This window comes from Rattus norvegicus, chromosome 20, assembly GCF_021556685.1.
Source record: "Rattus norvegicus strain SHRSP/BbbUtx chromosome 20, alternate assembly SHRSP_T2T, whole genome shotgun sequence".
Lineage (NCBI taxonomy): Eukaryota > Metazoa > Chordata > Mammalia > Rodentia > Muridae > Rattus > Rattus norvegicus.
In genome coordinates this window covers 6,829,832-6,840,190 of record NC_141553.1, presented here as the reverse complement: position 1 = coordinate 6,840,190, position 10,359 = coordinate 6,829,832, and the positions used below count along the sequence as shown (strand labels likewise).

General features: G+C 51.6%; 1 protein-coding gene across 9 annotated transcripts in view; it reads right to left on the bottom strand.

The window, feature by feature from the left end:
• Nucleotides 1-10,359, bottom strand: part of Anks1a (ankyrin repeat and sterile alpha motif domain containing 1A) — a 153,520-nt gene that overhangs the window by 59,606 nt on the left and 83,555 nt on the right. For all 9 annotated transcript variants that reach the window (XM_087597365.1, XM_087597368.1, XM_087597363.1 and 6 more), the window contains 2 exon segments: nucleotides 9,542-9,634; nucleotides 4,415-4,535 (listed from right to left, as the gene is read on the bottom strand). In XM_087597365.1, the coding sequence (XP_087453491.1) occupies nucleotides 4,415-4,535; nucleotides 9,542-9,634 (214 nt within the window).

Genomic DNA, 10,359 nt, shown 5'->3' with positions numbered 1-10,359 from the left:
GTGGTGGGCTCAGTGCTCCTGCTCTCCAAGACTGTTAAGTTTTAGGAAAGTAGGGATCCTTTGTGGTTCAAACACAGACACAGGGCCACTTCTGTCTGTACTTCCCGAAGTATCTGACTCTGAGACTGGCCCCCAGAGGCATCAGCTCTGCTTTTTACACAAGATTTGTAGTCACTGAATGCCAGGCTGTCCCACAGTTCCTGACCCCACCCCCACATGCGGCCTGTGTCTATGGCTTGACTTCCCCGCTTCTCTTCTCCTCCTTCAGATACAGTGTGACAGCTGCAAGGAGGCTGGGGCCACAGCGAAGCCTGAGTGTGTTTGCCCGCATGTTATCTCCACTCCTCCTCTCTGCTACTCCCCTCCCAGCCTCTCTTCTCAGGGTCACTGTGCCACGTCACGAGGCCACCATGCTATATCACAGTGTCACATCTGGGATACGCTTAAACTCCGGAGCTTAAAAGGCCCTCCGGCCTCCAAATGATGGGACTACAATGTGCATGCGTCTCCTCACCAGACACCATTCATCTTAATGTAAAAAACAAAAATTGACAAAAAAGCAAACAAAACAAAACAAACAAACAAACAAAAAAACCAAAAAACAAAAACCCACAAAATCATAGGCACCTCAGAAACTAAATAAGCAGGACTGCACATCTTGAGAAGCGAAGGCATTTCCCAATTTTGTTTTTTCTAGCGTGTGTGTGTGTGTGTCTGTGAGACTGGATCTCTTACTGAGCCTAGGGTTTTATCAATAGGCTAGGACAGCTGCGGTCCTCCTGTTCCTACCTCCCTGGTACAGGGGTTAGAAACTCCTGTTGTCAGCCAGGTAGTCGTGGCGTATACCTTTAGCTCCAGCACTTGGGAAGCAGAGGCAGGCAGATCTCTGAGTTCAAGGCCAGCCTGGTCTACAGAGGGAGTTCCAGGACAGCCCGGGCTACTCAGAGAAATCCTGTCTCAGAAAAAAAAAAAAAAAAAAAGGAAAGAAAGAAAGTCACGCTTCTATGTTTGGTATCTTTGTGTGGGCTCTGGTGATCAGACTCAGGTCCTCAGGCTTGCAAGGCGTGTGCTGACAGAGCTTGGCCCCCTGCCATTGATTTTTTAAATTATCTATATCTATATCTATATATATCTGTGTGCATGTCTCCCGTGTGTGTGCAGGTGCCCAAAAGGGCCAGAGGAGGGTGCTACATTCCTGAATTGGGTAAGAAGGCTGCAAGCCAACTGAGGTGGATGTCAGGAGGCGAACCTGTGCCCTCTGCTGAGCAGTGTGGCGTCTTAACTGTGAGCAGTCTCTACAGCCCACTCTAGTGCTGCTAACATCACAGTGACAGTGCACTGTGGGGCGGGCGCAGCCTGGAAGGTGAGAGAGTGTGTGTGTGATATGTGTGGTGTGTGTGTGTGTGGTGTGTCGGGGTCTGAGTGTGTGGTGTGTGTGGTATGTGTGTGTATGTGTGGTGTGTGAGTGTGTGGGGTGTGTGTATGTATGTATGTGTGTGTGGTGTGTGTGTGTGTGGTATGTGTGTGAGTGTGGTGTATGTGTGGGGTGTGTGGGATTGTGGTATGTGTGTGTGTGGTGTGTGAGTGTGGTGTATGTGTGGGGTGTGTAAGAGTGTGTGTGAGTGTGGTGTATGTGTGGGGTGTGTGTGGGATTGTGGTGTGTGTGTGTGGTGTGTGTGTGGTGTATGTGTGTGTGGTGTGAGTGTGTGGAGGGTATGTGTGTGTGGTGTGTGTGGTATATATGTGGAGGGTATGTGTGTGTGGGGTGTGTGAGGGAGTGTGTATGTGTGTGTGTGTGAGGGAGTGTGTATGTGTGGAGTGTGTGGGATTGTGGTGTGTGTGTGTGTAAGAGTGTGTGTGAGTGTGGTGTATGTGTGGGGTGTGTGTGTGTGAGAGTGTATGTGTGTGAGTGAGTGTGTATGTGTGTACAGCAGGCCTGCAGCATAATTTACAGCAGAGCCCCCTGGAGACACATCCATCCATCCGCCAGCTGGCAATGAGAGCTGAGAGATGGGTCTTTAGCAGGGACTGAGGAAGAAGCGGCTGACACGTGAGAGCCAGATGGAACTGGCCCCCTGGTCTTCAGACAAATGCTGTATAAAAGCAGATTCCCAGCGTGGCTTGTCACATGCCATTCTATGCTGTGTTAAATGAAGCACGACTACCTCACAGCCACGACTGCATGAACACAGCAATGGGGTGGGGGTGGGGAGCATGCTCACACAACTCAGAACGAAGACAGGCAAAGCCTTAGCGCACTCTACTCTTGTACTGTTTGCTCCCCCTTTAGTGAGTATATCCCAGTATAATTAACAAGGCCATTCAAAAGCACCCCACACTACAGACTAAGGTAGACCCAAACTCTGTCTCATTAATGCTGACATAAACATAACCTTTGGAAAATGGATCAGTTAGTTCTTAAAAGCTGCAAACAGAGATGATATTACTGGGAAAGAAAAAAGGATTTATCCAGTAGCACTGTAGGCCACTGACTGCCTCACTTCTGGGCTGGTAGTTTCTGCTCCCTGACAGGACATGCAGGGCTTCTGAGAAACCAGTGAGTTCATTTTCATAGTTCATGCCTCATTGCCTTCTCTGAAAGTTCCAGTGAGCCAGGCCGAAAGGCTAGCCTGGGCTAGCTTGCAGGCAGTAGGCCATGACAAAGGGCTAGCCCGTAGGCTGGGCGCACATACACTATGGTTCAAACAGTGCCACAGCACTCGGTCCCAACAGCCAAACAGGACAGAGCAGCAAGGAGCAGAGGGGCAAGTGTGAGATTGTAAGTCCTCGTTCAAAGCTCTCAGGAGCTGGGAGAATTCCTGAGTTTGGGACAGAAAAGCTTCACCAAGGACATTTGGCAGCCAGAAGATAGCCCCTCTGTCAACCTTCTGCTTTCCTTGAACTGCTGAGCAGGCTCTGTATGGCCATTCTACATGAAGCCCCTAAAACAATCGCCCTCTTTCTTCAAGAAGCACCATCTTCAAAAGCACGGGCCTATTTCACCAAAGTTAATTTCCATGAGCTTTTTGGAAAGGGGCTCGCACCGTAGGCTCACCTGGCCTTCAACTCTGGAACTTATAGTAATCCCCCTGCCTCAGTCCCCAGAGCACTGGGATTACAGGTGTGAACAGCTATGCACGGCTCCTGTGGTTTCAGACTCTAGAGCAGGCACCAGAGCCCTGGCCTGTTCCTGATGAAGATCCACCCACAGGACGGGCAGGTTTATCAGGCCAAGACACCAGAGCTTCCTGAAACGTGGGAGTCGGGACCGACCCACACACAGACCCACCCTGGCTCCGAGAATAACCAGCGAGACGCAGGAACTGGATGCTTAAGACACCTGGGACGACGCAATGAGGGAAAGGTGTCCAAGAGGGCCGCACATCCTAAGTACAGAACTTCAATCCAGTACTCAAGAGAGGCAGAGGCAGGTGGATGTCTGTGTGCTCGAGGCCAGCCTGGTCAGCATACAAGTTTCAGGGCATCCTGGGAAGTAATTATATCAATAAATTGGAAACAACTGAGGAAGACGCTTGACACCAACCTCTAGTCTATGCAACCAGACCAACACGTGCATGTACACCCCACATTCATTCATACACACATGCACACACATGCGTGTGTACACACACACACACACACACACACACACCACGGTTATGACATTATGAGCTTATTCATCAAAAAAGAAAGGACAAATTGAACTTCTCCAAAATTAAGATCTCAAAGCCACTATAAAGATGGCCGTAAACTGAGAGAGAAGCACACTGAATACAGAAGTTGTCAGAGGGCTGTGGTGGCACAGGCCTGTCAACTCTATTTATGGCCAGCTAATGGAACTAACAGGAGACACGAGGCATGCACGGAGGAGGACCTCATATCTACAGAGAGCTGGGAGAGGCAGGCTCTGCAGACAGCACCCTCCAGCCTGCTTGGTCCCCCTGCTCACTCCCCTCTGAGGGCCAGAGCACACACCCAGAAGCACAAGCAGGCTGCAGTGCCAAAGCACTATGGACACAGGTCATGAGCTTAACCAGGAACACCCTGCTCTGGTCAGGACTCAGAGCCCATCATGACAACCTAATCTGCTGGCTAGCACAACAGGCTCCAGCCAGTCTCCACAGGGTGTTGCCATCCTGTGTCCTGCTCGCACAGCTGCCAGCTGGGTGCCCTAAACTGCCCCGCTGCACTGTGGGAGGGTTGCATCTCCATCCATTTAAGGGCGTGGTGTCCAGGTATTGAATGAGAGCGAGCACAAGGCCCTCACCGTCCCAGCCTCAGGAGCCCACAGCTGCGGCACCTCCTTTCCTGCGGTGGGAGGCAGGCGGGCAGGCAGGCAGGCAGGCAGGCAGGCAGGCGGGCGGGCGGGCGGGCGGGCGGGCGGGCGGGCAGGCAGGTAGGCAGGCGGGCATACCTTCAGTCCTCCCGTCTGTGGTCCCCAGCTTCTTGGTCTCTGCTGTGAGCAGCAGCTCATATGGGTGCTCCTCCTCTTCCTGGGGGGCACTGCCCTGCATTCTGGGTCTCAAAGCCAGGCCCTACGAGACAGAAACACCCAGAACATGAGGCCAGCACGGAAACAGGTGCTACGCCACAGAGCTGATTCCTGCTGATTCCTGGCAATGGTGGGGCACAGCAGGGATGCGGGGGTCGGGCGTCCCGTGAATTCTAAAGTGCTTGTCTAGTTCTTCACCCGCGCTGGCATCTCCCAGAGGTTGACATACTGGAAGCCTGATGTCCAGCGCATCAAGGATGGGACACAGACCGTGAAAGAGGGGGCATGGTGGGTGGGTGGTCCTTAGGAGGCCACGCCTAACAGACCCACTCCCGGTGGAGTTTAGCTTATGTGACACTACAGGACAGCTTCAGTTGTTATCGTGTGAGCCTGGCACCCCCAAGCCCGACTGCCCAACACACTGCCCTCTGCCACACACTCCCCAAGCTGGGATGGAGCAGACCCCCTCACCAGAAGCTAAGTGGGCAGACAGAGCTGCTTCATTTGGGCTCTGTGGCATTCCAAACCGTGAGCCATATAAACCTCTTTACTTTATAAAGTGCCCGGATTTGGATGCTTTGTGAAAGCAACAGGAAAACCTAAAACAATTTCTGTATATGAAATCTCCACAATCTGACTAAACCGTTCTTTTTTTTTTGCCCCATTTTTATCCTTCAAAATGAGATAAAATCTAAGCCTCTCTTCCTTCCCGTCTTCCTATGTTTTCTGTGGAGACTGCTTTCCTAGCAGTTGTTACTTAAGCTGCACCCTAACTTACCCTTTCTCCATGCTTCTTCTCTGACATGCACATACCCAGTATCCAACTCAAAAGGAAAGCAAGATACTCCTGACGTTCAACCCTTCACAGGTACCGGACAAACTGGCCTGTCCTCATCCTCTTCCTCCCCCTCTGTAGTCCTGGATAGCCTGGAACTTGCTATGTAGACCAGGCTGGTCTCAAACTTATAGGGATCCCTCTGCTTCTGCCTCCAAAGGGCTAGGATTAAAGGCCTCTGCCACCACAGCCAGCTTCTATCTTCTTCACGGACTCCAGGAGCCGTGGGAATGAACTGACCCTAAAGCTAGCTTCCTACCATGTTATAAGGTGACTTCAGATCACTTCCCACAGTCTTGAGAGTCAGCTACTGGCAGAGTGGGTTTCCGTGGGCGGCAGCAGCTCCATCTACTGAGACAGGCCTGATCCAAGCAGACAAGCGCCCCAGCTGCAGGGCTTCAGTTAGGAGCGCGTCAGGGGCTGGCTGTGGCATTGGAGCCGAGATGGTAAAAGCACAATGCTGGAGACACAGGGAAGGCTATGGAGACTCCTGCTCTGGTAATTCCACTCACCTGCCCTGAGCCCAGTATGATTGAAAGGCAAATTAAGAAAAATTACATTCCAGCAATCCAGGCAGAGCACAAAACTTCCAGAGCTCAAGTGATGGGTACAGCCTGGGAGTGAAGGGGATGGGGCTGGGACTCTCTAACAGCAGCAGGTCCTACAGGGTGAAGGGGACAGGGCTGAGACTCTCCTCTAACAGCAGCAGGTCCTATAGGCAGAGGTCCTTTACACACACAGACAAGTCTCATTGCACACTGGGAAAGCAACAGGATGGCGATTGACCAGAGTCCTCCTCTGTGGGGACAGTTCCCCGTGGGCACCTCTCCTGAAGAGAGGACGGCACTCCTAGTCTTATCTGAAGGAAGAGCTGATGCTTGTTTACTAACAGGGCTGCTACTCTGAGGGCCTCTCACTCTAAGTCTGTAGAGTGCAGCAGGCACCCCTCTGTGCAAGCCCCCTGGGAGCTAAGGCTCCTTTATCCTGGGGTCCTGGGCATCTTTATTCCAGCTTTGGTTTCTTAGGAACACAGTTAAGGGAACAAGGAGGGGCCATTAAGTCTGCCCTACAGTCAACTCCATACCCCACGTGCTATTGTCACCGCAGGCAGGCGGCGCCCACAGGAGCTTGTGCCCTGCAGGCTTACACCGTAGGATCCCTCAGGCAGAGCTCTGGAGTCTGATTCCCTGTGTGTTTGCCTCAGCAAGAGTTCTCGCCGGCCCAGGCGAGCTTCCCTGAGTGGGAACTCACCTGGATGGCGGACCTACAACACAGGGCCCGACAGAAGACTCAGTGGCAGGACAAGTGTGAGCAGAGGCATCACCCACAACAGTGGGGACGCCAGTCACAGCTCGAGTACCTGGTTCTGGCCCATCCATCTGTCAACCCAGCACGCCAGGGACCTGTCCTTGGTTACAGCAGTTCACAGCAGAGCTATGGCCACTAAGCACACGTCCTCAGATTCTAATCCAGACTGGCCTCAGTCTTCCTACATCCAAGGTGGACGGCCTCCCCTCTTCAGCTGCAAACTGAGAGCCCTACCTGGACCCGGACCGTAAACATGGATGTTCCTGTCCGAACCTTGCTCTGGCCTGACCAAGCTATGGATTAAACCTCCAGAGACAACACCGACCTCTTCTTCCTGCCATCACTCCCACGGAAGCAGCCCTGTGTCACACAGTGACGACGGCAGTAACTGAACGGACTCTGCTTCTTCTACATTACTACATCTTCCTTCTTCCCTCTTCCTCTAGGGCCGGCAGTGACTCAAAGCTGAGGAAGTGCGCTGTCTGCTCTGTGGGGAGCAGCCCCGCTCGGTCACATGTGAGTAGCCATCACCCAACTGTAGCTTTGGAGGATCCAGCTGGGGTGCGGGTGGCTGAGAAGCCCCACAACAGAGGAGACCACAGCTGCTGTGTGCGTGCGTGCGTGCGTGCTTGCATGCGTGCGTGTGTGTGTGTGTGTGTGAAACACGTGCATGCGGTGCCTGGCATCACGATGGGGTCATTGCTTGAGTAGGCTCTCCCACCATCAAATGCTGGGTCACATGATTGACATTAAATGCTGGGTCATGTGACTGACGAATAGGCAGCTCTCAAGCTTGGCCTGGTCATAAAGTCTTCCTCCCTCAGTACCAGCGAGGTTCTGGGTTTAATCTTCCCAGTACCACAAACAAGGTAAAATGGCCTAAAGTTTACTGACATCAGTGTCTCAGAACAGAGTTTAGTTTTAAAGCTTTGAGAGAGCTGGAAACAAGGGTGGTGGGGTCAGCGGTCTTGATGCTTCTGCAGACAAGCAGAGAGAAGGCCCCGGCACCCACAGCAGCTGGCTCATAACCTCAGTAACCCCAGTTCTAGGTGATGCGATGCCCTCTTTGGCCTCTCCGGAAACCAGGCATGGCTGTGATGTACAGAAGGACAGATATGGAGGGAAGAACTCCCACATACGTAACACACAGCAGTAAAAGTCCTGTGTGGCTCGTCAGAGAACAAGGCTCAGGCCACATCTCCTCTCATTCAAGCACCCGTTCTAACAGCAGATAGCGAGACCAGGGCTCTTGCTCTCATGTCAGCTGATCTGGAACTCCATGCTATTAGGATGCATTTCCAAAAGATGAATCTCACACACAGAAAGACATCCCACCAGGTGAGATGGCCTCTACTCTTGACAACCTGTGTTTAGTCCCCGGAACCACATGATGGGCAGCAAGAACTCTATCCTCGGGCTGGAGAGATGGCTCAGCGGTTAAGAGCACTGACTGCTCTCCCAGAGGTCCTGAGTTCAATTCCCAGCAACCACATGGTGGCTCACAGCCATCTGTAATGGGATCCGATGCCCTTTTCTGGTGTGTCTGAAGACAGCGACAGTGTACTCACATACATAAAATAAATAAATCTTTAAAAAAAAATGCCTCCTTTAAAAAAAAAAGAACTCTGTCCTCTGACCCCCCCACATACTGTAACATAATGAAATATTTTTTTAAAGGTAGGCTGTTCAAATAACCGCCTCCTTCCCTCCCACCGCCATCATAGGCCTCCCATATTTTTTATTTAATTTTATACACTTGATTACTTAGTAAACTTGCAAACAACATAAATGTATCACACAGCAAAATTAACCAGGCTGAAGTCTCTATCTTTTCCAGTTGTCATTTGTGACCTGGTTTGGATAGTCTCAACCACCAAAACTCAACAACATGGTACTGTTCACAGTGACAAGGACAGGAACTTGACACTTTGTGTCAAAAGACAACAGGGCGTTTTAGTGAAAGTCTGACAGTGGGAAGACAGCAGACCTTACTTCCCCTGCGGCAGGGCAGGCGCACACGGGCTTGTATGCTACAGCCACACCACAAGTCTTTCAGGGTGGAAGGCCTTGCTCCAGATTGCAGACACACGTGCATCCCAGACTTACTAAGCACAGGAGAGCAATGAGAAAGTAAGGAGGTCAAGGCAGGGGATATGGCTAAGGGATAAGAGTGCTTGCTCTTCGAGCACCGGGACCGAGTTAGAATCCCCAGCACACACATTAAAAGCCAGGCATGGCTGTGTGTGCCTGTTCCCCAGCATTGGATTAGGGGCTGAGGGTAGAGACAGGAAGATCCCGAGTGCTCACCACTCAACTGGCATAGCCAAAACGGTAAGCTTCAGTTTACCCAGAGACCCTCTTACACCAAGGCTGAGCGCCTCAAAGGAAGGAAGGCAGCCACGGTTCCGCTCTGGCCTGAGCATGCGGGGCACATGCACCTACACTGCACAGTGTGTGTATCTAAATACTCGCACACATGTAGCGCTGCTCTTCCCCTGAAAGAAAACAGCCTGGGGTGGTTCAGGGATGGAGGGCTAGGCTCTGGGTTTAAGCCTAGGACTCCAGAGATGGGTCGGCAGTTAAGGTCACTGGCTGCTCTTCCAGACTTAAATCCTAGCACCTATATGGTTGCTCACAACTCTCTGTAACTCCAGTTCCAGGGGATCTGATGCCCTCATATATCTGACCTCCACAGGAACCAGGCACACATGTGAGATATATATGTGTGTGTGTGTGTGTGTGTGTGTGTGTGTGTGTATATATATATATTTATATATTTATATATTTATATAATCTTATACAAGAAAAGAAAGCAGAGGGGGAGAAAACGAAGCCTCCTTTATGCAGACACTCATCTACCATCTAACACGCTGTGTCAGTCATGGGCTAACCCCCAGTCCCTCTACCTCAGAAGCTGCCAAGGGAAGATACTTCTTATCTACGCGCTCTTCCTCCTCTTCATCAGGCGGCGGCTTTGCTGGAGGTGGCGGGCGTTCCCTCTATGGAAGAAAAATAAATAGATTCTACCATCTCTCTTTTGGGTTCACCCTCATTATAGTCCTTGGAAATAAAGAGTTATGAAAGAATTCCCCTAGGACACTGAAGTTGAGGTCCGGTGTCTGAGCAGGTGGAGAACCCCACCCATGGCCATGGCTTCTGACTTCTGCAGCTAAGATCACAAACACCTCCTTCCTCGGCCCCGCTGTGAAGAGGGCAGGGGAAGCTCAGAGCTGAGTCGCTGGCACAAGACTAAGACACAGAAAACTGGAAGCAAAAACGCAGCGGCTCCACTTTCAAACTCCACTGAAGAGAAGAAACTTGAGAGTAAAAGGGCCAGCCCAATAGCTCTTCTAAAGCCAAGCATCCAGTGAAGCAAGGGGAAAAGCAGCCAGAGATGGAAACGTGTCCTTCCTCAGACCCCGGCCTTATCTGCACGCACCAGTAAAAGCCCGAATCCCTCTACCTCCTGCAGCCAGTCAGGGCTGAGCCAGGAGCATCTCAAGCCCCGGAGTCTGAAGTCACCCTCGCTCAAGACACAACATCTCATTTGTTTTTTAAATCAGTGATAGGGTCTCACTGTGTAGCCCAGGCTGTCCTGGAACTTGCTATGTAGGCCAGGATGCCCTTACACTCACAGGGATCCTCCTGCCCCTGCCTCTGAGTGCTGGGATTAAAGGCGTGTGCCGCATGCCCTGCATATCTCGGTTTTAATCACCCCCTTCAA